Here is a 19,171-nt window from a genome sequence, read left to right on the forward strand (position 1 = left end):
AAACAAGTCTACCATCATTAATGTTTCCTTTCCAATTACCTTTTAATCCGAATGTTATTTATATAAATAGTTACCTCCAAAGTGGTTGCGAACAGCACAGATGTCTCAATAGTAATGGCTAAAGTCTGGAAATCGAGAGCAGAGTACTGCAAGATTCCCATAGGGACGAAGAAAAAGATGATGGAGGAGTAGAAGGAGTAAAGAAGTGTGGATGCCAGAACTGAAGGATTGAACAGCTGCTTCTTCTGTCCAATCGAGTAGATCTCTGGCCAGCACAGACAACTCCTAGCACTTATGTCCTGAAGGTAAACAAACAGACTAGCAGGTGAACCAATCAGCCACGGAGTACAAAGTATATATTTTCTGATGCATACGTTAACTCAGTGTTTCCCAACCCTGTTCCTAGAGGCACACCAACAGTACATATTTTGGATCTCTCCCCTATCTGACCCATTAACTTCAGGTTTGAAGTCTCTTTTGAGCTTTGAAGGCTCATTTGGTGCAGACCCAGGGCAAAGGATTATACATTGCAGCATTTTTCTGTGTTTGTTTTTTCATATTCTTATAACATTTCCTTTATTAATAAGCACAATGTTTGTATACACATATCCTATAAGCAAATATAGTCACAAATACAGCCGGCATTGTCAGAGAGAGAGAGAGAGAGAGAGAGAGTGTGTGTGTGTGTGTGTGTACGATCAAATTTCATGTCTTTAGAGACTTTTTTTTTTTTGGCACCGACTGCCTTCCATAACTCTATGGAGCTGTGCTAATGAATGAATTCCCACAACGTGTACCCTAACACAATGTTTCCCAACCCTGTTCCTGAAGGCACACCAACAGTACACATTTTCAACGTCTTCCTAATCAAACACACCTGCTAAAGTTAATGGGCCAGATAAGGGTGACAAAAAATGTTCTGTTGGTGTGCCTCTAGGAACACGGTTGGGAAACACAGCGTTTTTTTTCATGTGTTAAGCCCCTAACGCTTGTAAAAACCAAAGCAAATTTGTATATTGATCAGAATTAGCTGATTTTTAACTAATTCCCACAGTATATACCTTAACACAGCGTTTCCCAACCCTGTTCCTGAAGGCACACCAACAGTACACATTTTCATGTTTGTAGTCTTTTGGCACCGACTGCCTTCCATACTGTGCTAATGAACTAATTCCCACAGCATATACCTTAATGCAGTGTTTCCCAACCCTGTTCACATTTTAATGTCTCCCTAATCAAACACACCTGAATTAACTGATCAGAACATTAGAAGAGCGTCCAAATCCTGAAGTTAATGGGTCAGATAAGGAAGACATTCAAAATATGTAATGTTGGTGTGCCTCCAGGAACAGGGTTGGAAAGAAGTGGGAATAATATGTATGGTATCATGTTCAGCTGCTAGAGTCAAGAGTTTCTGTTCGTCTTTAAGGTCATGGTGATGTTTTGGTGGGTGTTTCACATCTGTGGTTTGGCACATAGTGCAGACCAAAGACAAAAGAGTAAACTTTGCAATATTTTTCTGTGTTTGTTTACATATATGCTTATTACATATTCTTCATGAATAAGGTGCCTACCATAACTTTTTGGTTGTATTTTGCAATGAACAAAATCCCACCACTTATACCTTAATGCAGTGTTTCCCAACCCTGTTCCTGAAGGCACACCAACAGTACACTTTTTCAACCTTTTCCTAATCAAACCCACCTAAATCAACTCATCCGAACATGAGAAGATCCTCCAAAAGCTAAAGATAATGGGTCAGAGAACATTCAAAATATGTACTGTTGGTGTGCCTCTAGGAACAGGGTTGGAAAACACTGCCTCGACGCATGTAAAAACCAAAGCATATTTTTTAGTGATCGGAGTTTTGGTGATTTTTAACTAATTCTCACATCTTAATACAGTGATTCCCAACTCTGTTCATAAAGGCGCATCATCAGTACACATTTTCATGTGTTTATAGACTTTTGGCATCGACTGCTTTCCGTACTGTGCTAATGAACTATTTCCCACCGCATATATCTTAACACAGTGTTTTCCAACCCTGTTCCTGAAGGCACACCGACAGTACATATTTTCAATGTCTTCCTAAGACATCTTCCTAAGGCCTACATAAGCTCGAAACAGTGATTTATGATCAGCTTAATCCGACTAAAGTCATAACTGAACTAAACAGAAATGGAATTAAGATATGTGGAGTTTATATTAGTGGCATTATTGTAGTAAACACCGCTATCAGTAAACACCGTCACGTAGAACTTTTCGGCATATTTTCTGACAAAATCCAGACATGCGGCTGTCAATATAGGCCCACATGCACGGACACACACACACATGAATGAAATGTTCATGAGTTAAAGTGAAACTACCGAACTGCAGTTAAAGTCAGGCATCCAGCTGATTTGATTTAGAAGGACACTTTTTTTGTCAAAAGGCTCACCGGTCACGTATACATCAAAATATCAAGGTGAAAGTCATTATACTGTAGCTTGCATAGAATAGCAACCAAACTTTGAGAATAGATTAACGGCGATATTTTTTTATCGCGCGATAAGAGTCTTGCGTTAACGCCAATATCGGCCCACCACTAGTGGAAACCAAAACATATCTTTTTTAATGATAAAAATTTGCTACATTTATCTTACCTGTTCAAAAATCCCTGTGCACTGTATAGGCAGCGATGTGTATGTTGTTGTGAAGAGGCTAATATACCAGCTCTCATACATAGGCTGGAAAAAAGAACAGAAATGTGTAAAACTGAGCTGCTTTTCATAAATTATTAAAGAAACTAATTGCATTTTCAGTCTTAAACATGTCTCCAATAACAGATCCCAGCAAACAATTTTATTGTTAATGTATTGCAAACATCTAAACGTAGACAGCTTGGCTAAAACAAGGCTAAACTTGGGCTGTCAGTAAAAATCTAATAGAAATCTAAGAATAGCCCAAAACTAGACTAGTCGTCAAATAAACAGATTAGACAGACTTTATTTGTGTAGTCATTCATTTCTAACAGACATCTTTTATAAACAAAAAAATGTTTGCTGGGATATTTTCACTGTGGTTTGCTGTTAGCGGGTGCATAAAGTGACCTATTTGCTCTACCTGAGCGCTGAAGCCATTGTAGAAACTGTACCATGTGTGCACCAAAGCAAAAGCTGTGGTTTTGTACAGGAAATAGCGCAGAAGGATGCTGATGCGGTAGTATGACCAGTGGCCGTGCACCAGCAGAAGCTTGCGGAGAAAACTGAACTGCGCCAGAGCAAAATCTGCATTCAGCACCGCCTGACTTCCCTCCACGCCACAAAGACCCACGCCAATATGAGCCGCTGGTGGGAAATGTAAGATTTATAAGCAATAAGAGAATTGGAGGATTTCTGTGCACTGACAGAGGTTCAAATTCTCACTCTTAATCATGTTGACGTCATTGGCGCCATCTCCTATTGCCATTGTAATTGAAGCAGAATGCTTCCTGACCATCTCGACCACTTCGGCCTTTTGAGCTGGAGTAACGCGGCAGCACAGCACAGACTGGCACTGGCCAGATAGAGCAACAAACTTTGCCCCCCATTCCGACGATTTGGTTAATTCTGCCTGTAATACACAGAAAGTGCATTTAGTCAGAGAAATTTAACACAAACAGACAAGCATTTATTCAAAATAGAAATCGCTTGTACATTATAAATCACTTTACTTTCAGTTTTGATCAATTTAAAATGTTAGTTCACTCAAAAATGCAAATTGGGTTATTATTTACTTACCCTCTTGTAGTTCCAAACCCTTTGTCCGTCTTCGCAACACAAATGAAGATATTTACATCTCGTCCATAGGAAAAAACAACCCTAAGGTGTTCAAAGTCCAGAATAATATGAAAAACATCCTCAAAGCAGACCATATGCCTGCAGTAATCTGCAAGAATAGCTGCAAGAATACTTTTGTGTCATATACTCATAAAACACAAATAATGAATTTACTCAACAGTTTTTTCTCTTCAGTGTCAGTATATTGCGCATGTTCATGAGTACTGTGCACTGATGTATACCCCAGATGCCAGCAAATGACATTCTGTGACGCATAAATGCACCTATGCAGACACTGTGGAGAGGAACCTGTTGAATAACGTGGTTATTTTTGTTTTATATGTGAAAAAAAGTATTCTTAAAGCTTGATAGTATTCAGATTGAACCATTGAATGTCTATAGTCTGTTTTGAAGATGTTTTGGGGTATTTTTCAGGACTTTAAATGAGTCAGGAATATTTCTGTCTATGGAGGATGAGAAAACAACTTGATTTGTGTTCCAAAGATGAACAAAGATCTTGGGGGTTTGTACTGACATCATGATCAGTAATTGATAACAGAATTTTAATTTTGGATGAACTAACCCCATCCTTGCTGAATTAAAGTAATAATTTCTCAAAAAAAAATAAAAATAAAAACTTACTGGCACAAAACATTTGTATAATTATTCAAGCATTTAAAAATTTAAAAAAAATATTTAATTTTTTTTATAGTACTGATATTCTCACCAGTTCTGGACCTGAGATGACTAGCGCAGCTTTGCTCATGACTGCTTTTTTGTCTGTGATCCAAACCTCTGGCTCTTTAGATTTGACATCAACATTTGGAGATGGAGACTCTAGGAGCTGCCTGAAGATGTTGACAGAGGTCATAATGTGTTATATTCTCTCTCTATCTCTCTCTCTCTCTCTCTCTCTATCTCTCTCTCTCTCTCTCTCTCTCTCTCTCTCTCTCTCTCTCTATATATATATATATATATATATATATATATATATATATATATATATATATATATAGATATATATATATATATATATATACATACATACATATATGCAGATACACATATACACACACACACACAGTAAAAGTCAGAAATATTAGCCCCCCTTTGAATTTTTTTCCTTTTAAAACATTTCCCAAATGATGTTTAACAGAGTGAACCTATTTTTTTAAGCGTTTAAATCTCACTTTAAGCTGTAAATAAGTTTCTTGAAAAATATTAAATAGAAAAATATTAAATTGAAAAAAAATAAATAGTCAAATATTATTTTCTGTCATCATGGCAAAGATAAAATGAATCACTTATTAGAGAAGAGATATTAATACTATTATGTTTAGAAATGTGTTGAAAAAAAAAGTCTTCTCTTTGTTAAACAGAAATTGGAGAAAAAACAAACACGGGCTAGGAATTCTGACTTCAACTGTGTGTGTGTGTGTGTGTGTGTGTGTGTGTGTGTGTGTGTGTGTGTGTGTGTGTGTGTGTGTGTGTGTGTATATATTTATTAGGAATGCAAGAAATTGGAAAATCTGATATTCCGCTATTTTATTTTACTGAGATAAGTATTTTGGTATAAATACTGTTCAGAAGATGGTTTGAATAGCTCTATTTGATGGATTTCTGAGTCTAAAATTACTCCGATACAGAAATTATATAAATCACACCGCAAAAAATGCTTTTCTTACTTTGTTTTGACCTGTTTCTACTCCAAATATCAAAATAAATCTGAGTAAAACATTATAAGAGATTGCTTGTTTTAAGGAAAGTATCTGCCTGCAGGCTAAGTGAAATAACCTTGTTTTCGCTTTGAAACGTAGATAGTTGGACTAGAAACAAGAAAAAATGCTAGAAAAAATTCTAAGTAAGAAATGTTTTTTATATATATATATATATATGCCATAAGAAACACAAGCAATGCTAGGGTTTGGTAAGAAAGTAATGTGTATTTATATATGTATGTATTTATATATGTATTTATATCTATTCTCACGAATGTGAAGCACTTTGGAATACGGGTCTCTCCACTCCTCCACCAGTGTGCAGCATCCACTTGGATGACGCGATGGCAGCCACAGTACAACAACAACACCACACACACCAGCTATAGATGGAGTGGAGAGACAGTGATCAATCCAATTCAGTGAATGGGTATGATTGGGAGGCCATGATGGGACATTTGAAATTTGGCCAGGATAATGGGGTTACACCTCTACTCTTTACGAGAAGTGCCATGGGATTTTTAATGACCACAGAGAGTCAGGACCTCGGTTTAATATCTTATCCAAAAGACAGGTTTAAAAAAAGTTTGAGGTCATAAAATTGCATCATTAGCACATGCATACCCCTATAATAATTAAAAATTAAAACCAAGTCATTAATTAAACTAAAATTAAAAACTAATAATAATAATAATAATTACACAAAGGTCACAGCTAACTAGAATAAAAGCTCTGATTAACATGGTTGAAAGAACATTGTTCAAAATTGGCTAGGCATTGAGCATCAAGTCTGATAATGATGTATTTTCTGACCTAAGCTCCTCCCCTTGAATGAGAGTTGTGTCTGGATCCATCAGTTTGCATGCATATCCCACATTGACAGCTGTTTCTGTAGGGAAAAACAGCAGACAATGTACATTTTTGACATTGACTGCATTCTTCAAACCAATTTACACACTGACAAATCACCTGTTTTGTCTCCTGTCAGCACCCACACCTTCACGCCCGCTCGCCGCAGGGAGGCAATGGTCTCAGGCACACCTTCCTGAAGGCGATCCTCAATGGCGGTCACCCCCAACAGCTACACAAACAGCATTGTTTCATAACAGAAAGCAACATGCACTAGCTAATTTGCCTCAAGCTGACTCCAGAGACCATTTGTTCTATTTAATAATAACTCCCTTTGAGTACCATTAAGTCTTTTTCCATTTGATCATATATCTCTTCCAGCAACGTCTCCTGGTTACCCGTGGCTGTGCCCGCCAGATTGAGAGCTCGGCTCCACTCCGTCCACAGGGCTTCAGGAACCGGGCGCACCGCCACACACAAAGTCCTCAGACAGCTCTGAGCAAACAGCTGCCAACCGCAAACACAAGCAAGAACATGAACAATCGCTTCACACGTTGTTAGCACTACTGTATTGTTGTGGTCTTGGGGTGTGTTCACACTTGGCATGTTTGGTTTGACTAATATAAATTCTGGTATAGCACTATAAATGAGTGAGAACATGGGCCCTTTGAAGCTTGATTGAGAGAAGAGGGCCTTGATCACACCTGGTATTAAAATGCATTTTTATTTACCTGATCATAATTGAACACGGATAAGTACAGTTGTGAACAGGTTGTGAAATGTTTTGTCTACTTTGAGCCCATCTAGAGATGGTCGAACAGGCATTTGATTAAATTGCTCTTGTAGGGAGGACGTACATGTGGTTGAATGCATTAGAATAGCTGGTAAAGATCGCCTTCTCTCCACATATCTCTCCTACAGACACTGATTTAAACTTTGTCATTGATAATCTTAAGTACATATTACATTGGAGGTGAAGACATTAATAAATTAAGATGATCTCTCACCAGCCCCAAACCCTTTGTTTTTGGTCAAAAATAGCTATATGTTTGACTGCAAATTAGATTTTGGAAAAGGCTATGGCGGCTTCATTCTTTCATACAGCAGCGCCACTGAATCAGTGTTGTTTTATACATGCAGCTTTGCGATTTTTATTTCATCATTAGTAAAGTCTTTAATGCGTTTTTAATAATTTTATAGTATTCAAATGATTATTTAGGTCCCCAATTTATGCCTCAAAAATTTTGGATGACACGATGGCAGCCATATTGCACCAGACCGCACACCATTCTGATTGGCGGAGAGGAGACAGAGTGAAAAAGCCAATTATGATATGGGGATGGTTAGGAGGCCATGATGAACAGAAGCCAGATGCCGGGGTTAAACCCCTACTCTTTTTCCAAGTACATCCTGTTATTTTTTTAATGACCACACATCTTGTTGTCTTAAGACAGCACTCACTGAGCAGTATAGAGTCCTCTTCACTATTCTGGGGCTATAAGACCCATAGAGACTGCAGGTTGAACACCCCCTGCTGGCCTCACTAACACCACTTTTGGCAGCAACATAGCTTTCCCATAAGGTCTCCCATCCAGGTTCTGACTGGCCACAGCCCTGCTTAGTTTCAGTGGGTGACCAAGTGAGAGTTGCAGAGAGCTAGCTTTGCATAATGAATTTTTAAAGACACAAACACAATTTAATTCGATGTTCCAAAATATCTGTTAGATTTAATAAAAACAAAAACACAAAGGTTGAAGCTGTAACAGAAATAAAAGAAATCAATTCCATTTTCATTAGTTGATGCTGTTAGAGCCATAAAGAGCACTGAGAGATCTGTAATATTTTTCTACAATATTATATTATATGTACTAAGATATGTAGTTATTATTTTTGATACAGCATTTGATTTGTATATTTTGAGATATTATATTACATACATGACATTTAATATTAATGGATTCAGATTTCTGCCTTCCAGTTTTTCCCAGCATGGATCAACGTTTATCCTTTTCTCATTACTTTATTAATATGATTATTTGAATCAGTATTTAATCTTGAAATGATTTTGACTGATGAACAAAATAAAAACACACTGCTTAATTTAAGAATGTTCAGTGCATTTGCCTGCCTCTTTGTAACTTTTACCAGCAGCCATTAAAGCAGGTCAGAGGTCACGGAGACCTCTTTAGTGTAACTGAAGGGCTTGTTGATTGAAAACAACTGTTTTCCTATTTATATTGCTGTATTAATACAGTCTAAAGTGATTTTGATATTATTATTATGTGTTAATTCGGTTTAAAGTGATTTTCCTTTTAATTCAGATAGACTTTGTGTAGTGAGGATATAGCAGCCTTAATGTAGATCATACCGGTTTTTAAACAGTTTTGATAAAGCAACTGAGAGTACACTCTTGGGTAAGAAACAGGTTGTACTTTAAGTGTGCGTTTGTTCTATTCGATTGTGGATCCTTTTCAAAGGTCTGAGGTCAGCTCTAAACAGTCTAGTGGATGTCTGACGTTTGTAAGCTTGTGATATTGAGATATCGTTCAGACCTGTATGCACGCACCCATCTGGAAATTATCCAAGTTTATCTGTTCTTTAACCATTCAGGTTAAAGCACCTATATGTATGATGTAGTTAATTACGCTATGTAAGAGTATAATTGATGATGATTTGTGATTGTAAGCAGAGCGGCCTAGAAACTCATTGTGAGTGTTAAAGCTGGCTTCTGCTGATGAAACTGCAAACTATCTTCAGTAAACTTGATTTATTTGAATCTTTAACTCCGGCTCTTCTTCATCTGACAGACTGGTCATTCTTTAGGGATAAAGCTTTAATTTATCCATTTGTTAACTAATGTCATATGTTAGCGTAGGCAACCGAAAAAAATGACAAAAAAGAAGGAAGGGGCTTGATGGTAGACTAGATGGTAGTCTTTTGACTTTTCTTCAAAACCATATTTAAATTGAAGCTTAAAAAGGTGTAAATAGTTCTTAAGTTTGTTGTATCTTTACAAATGAAAAGTAAACAGGTACATCGCAAGTTTGTGTTTTTTTGCATCAAATCCTTTGTGCCGAGTCCCTATGGAAATGGCGGAGAATTGAAAGGAATAGACCGCCATTACAGATGCATTGAGTAGCCTATTCATACAGTAGTGTGTTTAATTGATCTGAAACTATTAATAAGGTTGTTTTCACATTATGAAAATTGTGCTAGCTGTTTCCCAGTACTGGGTTAAGGCTAGAAGAGCATCCACAGTGTAAAACTTATGTTGGAATAGTTGGGGGTGCATTAAATTAATAAATAAGGGACTAAGCTGAAGCAAAATGAATGAATGAAATGGTGCTAGCTTTAAAAGCCAATAAACACCCACAGACCCTCTCTCATCAGCGAAGTGGTCAAAAGTGGTGATTGTGTCCAGTCGCCTTACCTCTAGAGCTCTGTCTGTGCTCTCCTGAAGCGGCCAGTCCTTCTGAAGCCTCTCCAGAATGACGATATCTGCACCCTTACTGTACAGCTTTAACTGTCCTCCAGGGCTACGCACTACACACACACACACACACACACACACACACACACACACACACAATAGAGTTAAATTATGGTTTTTATGCTGAAGCTAGTACAGTAGCTTTTAATCGCAGTCCTCACGACCCATTGCTCTACCCATTTTATGTTTCTCTAATTGCTTCAGACTACCATAAGTAGTAAAAAGCGATACAAAAATGGTTTAAATAGCTAATATTGGCGGTCATTACAACTGCAAGGAAGGTATTTTTTTATCTTTAAAACTGTGCATAGTTAAAGGTGCAGTAGGTGATCTTCCACAATGCTAACAGCTTAGCATAAATCTCTGAATCACAGTCCCTCCCCTGCCGTCTAGAGCCACGCCTCCAGAAACACGAGCGCAGCAAAAGAACCCTCTCGTGTTAAAAGCGACTAGTGCTTGTCTGGCGGCATGCAGGAATTACACTCATTACTAAGCCAAACTGACATGCTATTTCAGAGTGAATATTTAGAATTGCATGATAAACAATATAGGGAGAAACTAGGCAGAATAGCGGTATTTACTTGTGTTTTGTCGTTAAACAAATTAAAATCTACATTATCGATGCTGTAAAAGGCCCCTTATGAAACTGCAAATAATCACATCAATCTTTCACCGGAAGATTTTAGTGGCTGAACAACTCTTCTGTGAAGATATAACCCATTTGTAACAACAACATCTAACGTTACATCAGCTTTGCGTGAAGCTAAAACAGTTTTGAAACAGAACATTACCTGTCTAAGAGAAATCCTTCAGCCATGGTGTCATCCTTTCTCCAGCGTGCAAAGGTAACTCCAATATTAATTAAGGTTTTTAAAAAGTTTAGATTCTGCATGTTTTTGCCGATCGCGCGCCCGTGCCCTCTCTCTCTCTCTCTCTCTCCCGTGACCGTGCAGCACGTCTATGCACAAAAGGCGGTCGGCGGAGCTGTGTACAAATGGCTGCGCAGTTGTTCAAATCTGCATTTGCTGACAGACCGTTTGGCCTACTTATCGGAACTATGAGAGGTGTCGGCCCGACTCTATTTAATTGGATGAACTTTTTTTTAAAAATTTGTTTTATGTCTTACCCAAAATATAAAAACACTTATAAACACATTTAGATCATTTACTTTAATCATTACAATTGGAATGTGAAGAGACTTTTAACCAGCACAACAAAAACTGCTTCTGAAGACAATCACCTACTGCACCTTTAAGGACATGGCCACTTGAGTGACAGGGTTTTGATGCTAGCTGTCACGTCACGTCAGCTAATTCTAACCATTGAACTTAAATGTGGTAAAAATGTCTTGTGATTATGCAGTAGGGAACACAGATCATGCATGGAGCTATCTTCTAAGATGTTATCTGAATCAGATGCGTTAATTAGGCGAGACAGGCAAAATATGCAGAGCGGTGGGTGGTGAAAACGGTTATGGAGAACCACTGTGTAAAAGCTCTGCACTGCTTGATTCTTCCAAACGCATATGCTAATTTTTTCCCAGCTAATTAGTTTATTAGCAAGACAGAAACATTAGGACGGTTAGTTCAAAGTTACATATAAAAAGTTAATCCAAAGTCAGAAAAGAAAAACATGACATAGAACAAACACAATACTGAAAATTGCAACAATTTGTAACTATTTAACGTTGTGGCAAACTGCCTCATTGAGGTTTCCCGAAAGTTGCACTTTTGTAACAATTCACATCATGAGTCTTGAAATGGCTACAAAGTTTCTGCTGAGACTCAACAATTTACAGCTAAACTGGTGAGAACTAGTGTGAGGGAGACAAAAAGGATGAAACTTTCCATCTGAATCTCACCCAGCACTGACATGCGTCTTCTCTTGCTGGTGAAGTCTAGAAGGGCCAGGAGCTGATAGTTTCGAGTGAGGCCCATCTCGCTGATGGTGAGAGTGTCACGTGTCCGGGAGAGGAACACCCAGCCCAGCTCTCGAGCTGCACAAACCAGAGCTTCTTCATCTGGTGACGCAGCCTGGTAGTGAGGTAAACCTGCATTTATAAAACAGAAGGTCAATTATACGTTCCTCTGGTTTTATTTGTCTACATTTTTACAAATAGAGCGCAAGATTAAAGAAAAAGATGTATACACATATAATGACTCAATATACATATACAAAATACATTCTTTCCTAAAAAATCAGAAAGTGGTCAAAAGAAACTGAAATATTCCTCCTTCTCCGTTTATGATCATCCAAAACTAAAAGTAATTTTGCAGAAAGTTCAGCATTCCCATCAGAGGAATAAATAGCATTTTAAATTTTATATATTCAAATAAAATAAACAAAACCTTCACAAACACATTTACAAAACATTCAAATATAATTATGACAATTAAACAATTAAACCAATTAAACTTCAATGTTATTCGGCCCTAAACAGAACTACACATTTGGCAAATTATTTATCATTAAAAAAAATGAAAAGAAATACGCATTCTTTCTAAATATTGCCTCAGTAATCATGACCTAGAAATAGAAGAAAAAAAAACCTGGATGGTTTTCAAAAAGAGGAGGAGACACATTTCATTCTGTTCTGCCCCAAATACACCACAACTAGAGAACTCCTTTTCCCCCAAATTTGAAACATAATTAATTAGTTTCTTTTTATTTTATTTAAATGACTAATAAAAATTTTACTATGTAGTCGGAGAGGATAAATTGACGTCTAAACTGGCTGCAAAATACAGTATGTATACACGCCATAAGAATCACAACTCATGGTTTGGAACACACGTGACCCGCAGATTAATACATTTTTTTTTTTTACTGGTAGATTCATCGTAAATTTTTAATGATCATAGAGAGATCACCTTTCACGTCTTTCAGGAAAGCATTTAGGCTTTCCTGTAAAATATAATGATGACTGAAAAGTTGTGGTAGGTTATTCGGGATGTGGTGGGTTTCTTAGGTTATTAAAGGTGTTTACTAAATGTTTAGCCTGGATTAATGCATTCAGTGTAAGCTGCATGATAATTCATTAAAAGATCGGGATCTCAACACCAACATTACAAAAAATTATAAATGATGGTGATTTGCATATGTTTATTAGTCCTCGAATCACTGCATTCAAATCTGTGTTTGAAAAACTCAAAAATCAAGAAAGAGATTGAGTCTTTATTCTTTTGAGTTAGTTATGAAGTTACAAACAGTCAAATAACCAAAGTACTGGGATAACAGTTTCTAGTTTATATAAAACCACTGATGTTTATGGTGAAGATGAAATTTACCATCATATGCATTTAACAATGCTCAAAAATGAATGTTGTAGACAGCAATTACATTATTTAACCAATAGTTGGCGACAACCAGCCATTTATTTTTTATTATATATATTCATTTTATTTATTATAAAATTACAGGTTCTCGGTTCGGTTTGTTAAAACTAAAAAGTGCCTTGCAGTCCTGTTTCTGTAATAAATGGAAAACAAATTACAATGGTCTCCTCCCCTTTTTGGCTGATCCGAAAAATGGTCCGATCTGTGACTAAAAAAAAACGTTATGTGATCCAAAACATAAGATTCATGATCCGCTACACCACTACTACTAGATGTCATGCCAATAAAGCAACTTGAACTATATTCAAATAGGTACCATAAACTGTAATAAGAGTTGACAATTACCGATTTACTGTATTTCGATCAAATATAAATGTAGACTCAAAAACATAAAGCTTGATAACTTCTGTTTGGTCAATTAAAAACATTTGTTTAAATCAGATTTTAAATGGCCAACACCCTAAGGGTATAATTTAATGCCCCCTTGTAGTCAAAAGTTGTACATTCTAATACATGTATTTTATTGCGGGCTCTATAAATGCTTCTTGCAGCAATATGTTTTCTTTAGCCACAAGAAAATGACAATACTGTGATAAATTGTGTCAACGGCAGAAAAAAAGTCCTTTGTACAAACCATCCTTCCACTCGCTCATGACAGTGTGGCAAAGGGCCAAAGCGGTGAAAAACTCTTGGCACTCAAGGCTGCCTCGTCCACGCAGCTTGTCCACCAAGCGCTGGTCAGAAAACTTCAATCCACCACAGGAGAACCGGTTCCAGCTCAAGTCTAAAGGCTTGTAGAAAACTAAGCGTCAGCTTCATTTGGGTGGGTACAGTAGACCAAGAATAAATTAGATTTTAGTTCTTACCTTGGACTTCTGTGATATGTCACCTGAATGAATGAACAGAAATGTGTTGTTATTAACTCTATAAAAAGCTGAAACAACTGTCAACAGACTTTAACTTACCATAAATATGTCCAGCAATGAAGCACTGGCGAAAAAGCAGGCGGTTTTGCGTTAGTGTGCCAGTTTTGTCGCTGAGGAGGTGGCCCACCTGACCCAACTCCTCATTTAGGGTGGTTGTTCGAGCATGAGCAGGGCAGTTGGTGTCCTCCCAATACATCTCAACATCCCAGCCAATCAGAAGACAGTGCACCATGTGGATCACTTCAAACCTGGTTTGACACAATGAAATACAATTCAAACAATGTCAACAATGAAAGCATGGCACCAATATACTAGTGAGCTTATTGAAATAACCTGTTATGTTGGTTAACCCAGTAATTCTCGTAAAATATTGTAACAAGACCTTATATTTTTTATGGTATTAACATCAAATAACTCTGCGTATCTAAACTTACAGTAGAGCTCAGCAATTAGCAATTTTATTTGCATATATTATGCAGCGTTTTGATTGTACCACTGGGAATGAGAACACATTTTTATAACTCCTTGAGTAAAGAAAAAGTTTTTTTTTTTTTTTTTTGCACTCAAATATGAGGACTTAAAACCTCAAAGAAAGACATAATCAAAATATGGAGAGCTGGTTTTTACGTGATATAGAGAGACATGGGCATAGAGGGACTCAGTAAAATGATGTAGCCCCAAAATGTTAGGAAGCCCTGATAGGCAGGAGACGAGTCGCGTTGTACAATGGAGACAACATCATAATTCGGAGAAATCCTGTACTCGAAAATCCCAGCGCCAATGGCCAGGAGGAGAGCTGTGGTCAGCATGAAGAGCAGAATCTGGATACAAAGAGGAGGGAGACAACATTTAATGACAGAATAATAATAAAGACACAAGTGTTATATATAATATGTCAAACAACAAAACAAAATTAAAAAATATTGTACAAAAAGTATTTTATACTAAAATTAATCATATATAAAATTTACTATATAAATGTCAAATACATAAAATTTTCCTAATATTTAAATTGCTATATGCAGTTAAAGGTGAAGTGTGTAAGTCTGACACCCAGTGGTTGAACTAGGTATTGCATTCCTGGATCAAAGCAAGCGCAAGCGCAGGTTGTCTGATCAGACCAACAGCAGCAAGTCTCAAACCTAACGACTGAATGTTATGTCCTAAATAAAAGCAACGGCACACAATAGGTGACAATTTTCCATATTAAAAGGAGTTTTTTTTTTTCTAACCAACACCTCAAATTAATATATTAGTAACGACTTCTTGCAGCTGAACAACAGAAAACTGACAATGATCACCTCAGGTACACCTCATGTGCCTTATTCAGTGTTAAATGCCAACAATGTGAGTTTGAATGACATTTATTGCCATACTACTGAAAGCAGCAGCAGATAGTTTACATCAAAATAAAAATAAAAAATAAAATGAAATTTAACTTTAGAACTGTGACTCAGTGCAAGCCAACAGATATCAGTGATTCAGCATGTACATTGAATTATGTTAAAGACGTTTAATATTTAATAATTATATTATAAACCTTACCATTTCATTGGAGTGCAGTAAGCGCACTATTCTGTGCTTATCACTGCAAATCTTGTCATGTAGTGTGTTGTTAAGACACAAGATTGCAATAATAACCTGCTCACATGTTCACATTCTTAATATTTATATTATTTGCAAATTAATAATCTCATGTGGAACTCTGAATCTGCGTCTCATTTTGGAGTCTGCTACTGTCCACTAGAGGTGGCAATTCGGTCATGGACACATGCTTTAAAAGCCTTTCTGAATGAATGATTAAAATACGCTGTTTTCCATGAAAGCAACTCGGGGTGCGGTGTTATAATTGGCTTCAGCATTGTTTTTCAGATAAACAAGAATGTTCACTTAGCATGTTTTTTTAAGTATCTGCAAACATATTATGGTATTTTAATGCTTTTCAAAAGTCAAAAACTTACATGCAGCTCCTTTAAAGATAAAAAAACACAGATTCTAACTATTTACACACCCTCTTGTGTTTCAAACTTTTATGAATTACACAATCAACGATTTTTATATAAGGCTGCTGGAAAAAAAACTGCCATTTTTTTTAATTGTGGATGGATGGATGGATGGATGGATGGATGGATGGATGGATGGATGACAATAGTTTGTGCAAATTTGCATGGTTTAGTTCTCCTCTTACCACCAATACGGTTTTGTTAAGCAGTATTTCCACATGGGTTTTCTTCAGTTTTAGACGTCCACAGTTTTGAAGTATTTTACTATCTGAGCCTGCAAGCTCAAAGAAAAAAAAGGTTAATTTTAATCTATTAACCAAATGACATTATTTGGTCATCCATTAACCAACATGTAGGCCATTTTTAAATAAATGCACCTGTGTATATGGTCAGTCCATAGGCATAGTCTGTGTTTCGCAGTACAGTTCCTCGGAGCAGCAGGTGATCAGTGCCCAGAAGGTGGCGCTCTCCCTTCCAATGAAACTCGCCTCTGAACGAATGCAGGTTACCATTTGGTTCTTCACATCGCACAATAGCTAAGGTAAAAAGAAAAAGGGAGAGAGAGAGAAAAAGAGCTCAAAGCAATGAATAGAGAGCTTATCTTTTAGTCAGTACAAATGAAAGACTCCAGTGTTTGCTCAAAGAGTCTATACAGACCATCAAATGCTGCCAGGTTTTGCTCAGTAGAATCTCCATTCAGCTCAGTATGAGTAACAGTCAAAGCCTGGCGGAATTTCAAGTTGGTTTCTCTGCAAACAGTAGAAAAAACAGTGTGAGAGCAAGGTAAAAAGTACTGCTGAAAGGCTGGGATTTAAGAAGGTAAATATAGGAGGATATATATCAGTTTTTCAGATATGCAAGCTTTATTCTGCCAGCAGATGCTACTATGTCAATGACTGATCATAACAATAACTGTTAATAACTAATCATAACTATATTGGTATGTAGATGTCTTCAGAACAGGAATTTTGTCAAATGTGAAGGTTTACTGAAGATTAAACGGCATGATTTGTTTAAAGCTTAATTAATTTACCAGCAGGTGGCGGAATGCCTGCAACTGAATCCTGACCAATAGCCATTCACACAGAATGCCTTTGTCTAAAAAATGTGCTCATAAACAGTTTAACAGTCCACAGTTGTCAATAAAACAGCTGTCATGCCAAACTTGCTACTGTAAACAGAAGCTTGCAATGTGTGCTTCGCCTCTGAGTTCTTCAGATTGGTCCACGGCTTTGTAACTTACATAAACAAGCAGTGCTGCAATGATTGCTCTGCCTCTGGTTCTTCAGATTGGTCCACTGCTTGGTATCTGACACTGACAAGCAGTGCTGAGTGTAAAAGCTGAAATTGTTTAACCTTGACATAGTGTCTTGAGGCTCCCATGTCAAAAAACACAGTTGGTCACAAATGTTGGTCAAGCACATTTAGATAGGAAAACAATGTGGAAAAGCAGTATATTATATTGGAAAAATGATTCCGTTTGAATGGCCCATGACTTTACGCCAGGACTCAAATGTGAAGCTGGGTGCAGATTGGACAAAAATGTATTTGTGTTAGTGTACTTGATTTCCTGTTGCCAGCATGTATATACTATAAGACTATAACTGAATATTGGCATCATGCAGATGTGTTCAGGATAGGATTTTTATCAAACATGCACATTGAGTCAGACTGAACGTTGTATGCCTGAGTTATAACATCTTCCTGTTTTGTGGTGATCCTTTAACAAAAACTCAAGATCTTCACAATTTAACATAGCAAAAAGGCCATTCGGTTAGACAGGATTGGATCTAAGTAATGATGTGGATCTAAGTAAATCCTATAGAAGTTCATTCAAAACCTTTATGAAAGTCTGTTCATACGAAACCTGAAAATGGCAAAAATAAAATGCCTGAAAATGGCAAAAACAGCACACAACTTAAAAAAAGTAAATAAATAAAAAATAAAAATTCTAAATAACTGACTTCCTATTGAGTTTTGTAAGTAGTGTTTTTGTTAGCTTTGGGATGTTTGGGAAGTGTGATATGCACATTAATATAGCAGCATTTTTTATGACACCGTATAACAATAATTTATATTTTTACAGTATTGCGACTGTTGGTTTTAGTGTTGGGGTGGGGGTAGGTGTTAAAAATAAAATTTATTGTGTAATTTAACAGATAAAAATAAATAATACTCTGTACAGCTACTGTTTTAACATTACTGTGACGGTTGGGTTTAGGGTTGGGGTGGGGGTAGATTGTAATAAAACACAATTAATGGGAAATTTAATAAATAATAGAAATAATTCTCGTTAACTTTCAGCCACAACCGTAACTGATCCAGCAACAACCTTTATAGATGGCGCTCTTGAGCCATTTTCCCACACTAAATTCTAAATTTGTCATAACATTTAAATAATAACCACTTCTGGAGTGTGTGAAAAGTTTTTGAGAGCATGTTTTTCAAAAATGTTAATTAATTTCCCTCAAAAATGTCATTACTTTGCAAGAAAAAGAAACTGAAAAATTCCCTGAATCACTTAGAAGGTTATCACTGGAGATTGGAGTCAGCTCCAAGTGGGCCTCCTGGAGTTTTCATACCTTTCATACCTCCTGGAGTTTTCAATACCTACACCTACCACAACGCTAAACCCAACCTCATAGCACCCTGTTGTGTTTTAAAAAACGTGTACACCTACCCCCGTTCTAAACCGGGCTTACTTGTGACTAGTCTCTCCCACTTGGAGGTCTCGGGGCTGCAACTATATTTAAGCTGCGGTCACACTGCACTTTTCTCCCCATAGACTCCCATTCATACACATGCGGATGCAGCAGATGAGAAACATAAGCTTGTGTGAGACTATTTGAAGGTTTGAGACTAGGTTTGAAGTCTGACCTAAGAAATCACATCACATGGCTGTGTGAGACCAATAGAAGATCAAAACAAGACCTCTCTGTACATTTACCTCTCTGTAATTTAAAATATGGACCAATCACTCTCTTTTTAATGTCTGATCATCTTGTTTAATTCTGCCCCTTTTTGCTGCACCATGTGACAGACTTGCACAT

At 37.0% G+C, this 19,171-nt stretch overlaps 1 protein-coding gene across 2 annotated transcripts in view; it reads right to left on the bottom strand.

The window, feature by feature from the left end:
* Positions 1 to 19,171, bottom strand: part of atp8b3 (ATPase phospholipid transporting 8B3) — a 34,312-nt gene that overhangs the window by 3,462 nt on the left and 11,679 nt on the right. The window contains exons 9-25 of one of the 2 annotated variants that reach the window (XM_087304263.1): positions 16,779 to 16,870; positions 16,499 to 16,657; positions 16,307 to 16,395; positions 14,746 to 14,939; positions 14,158 to 14,366; positions 14,059 to 14,081; positions 13,827 to 13,983; positions 11,719 to 11,907; positions 9,798 to 9,910; positions 6,710 to 6,874; positions 6,488 to 6,599; positions 6,332 to 6,407; positions 4,528 to 4,648; positions 3,408 to 3,594; positions 3,106 to 3,329; positions 2,646 to 2,729; positions 75 to 299 (exon numbers count right to left, since the gene is read on the bottom strand). In XM_087304263.1, coding sequence (XP_087160389.1) covers positions 75 to 299; positions 2,646 to 2,729; positions 3,106 to 3,329; positions 3,408 to 3,594; positions 4,528 to 4,648; positions 6,332 to 6,407; positions 6,488 to 6,599; positions 6,710 to 6,874; positions 9,798 to 9,910; positions 11,719 to 11,907; positions 13,827 to 13,983; positions 14,059 to 14,081; positions 14,158 to 14,366; positions 14,746 to 14,939; positions 16,307 to 16,395; positions 16,499 to 16,657; positions 16,779 to 16,870 — 2,419 coding nt within the window. Of the gene's footprint in view, positions 1 to 74; positions 300 to 2,645; positions 2,730 to 3,105; positions 3,330 to 3,407; positions 3,595 to 4,527; positions 4,649 to 6,331; positions 6,408 to 6,487; positions 6,600 to 6,709; positions 6,875 to 9,797; positions 9,911 to 11,718; positions 11,908 to 13,826; positions 13,995 to 14,058; positions 14,082 to 14,153; positions 14,367 to 14,745; positions 14,940 to 16,306; positions 16,396 to 16,498; positions 16,658 to 16,778; positions 16,871 to 19,171 lie in introns of both variants that reach the window. The other variant, XM_087304264.1, reaches the window with a different exon arrangement.

The sequence above is a fragment of the Danio rerio genome, chromosome 22 (genome assembly GCF_052040795.2).
Source record: "Danio rerio strain M-AB ecotype USA chromosome 22, GRCz13ab, whole genome shotgun sequence".
Classification (NCBI taxonomy): domain Eukaryota; kingdom Metazoa; phylum Chordata; class Actinopteri; order Cypriniformes; family Danionidae; genus Danio; species Danio rerio.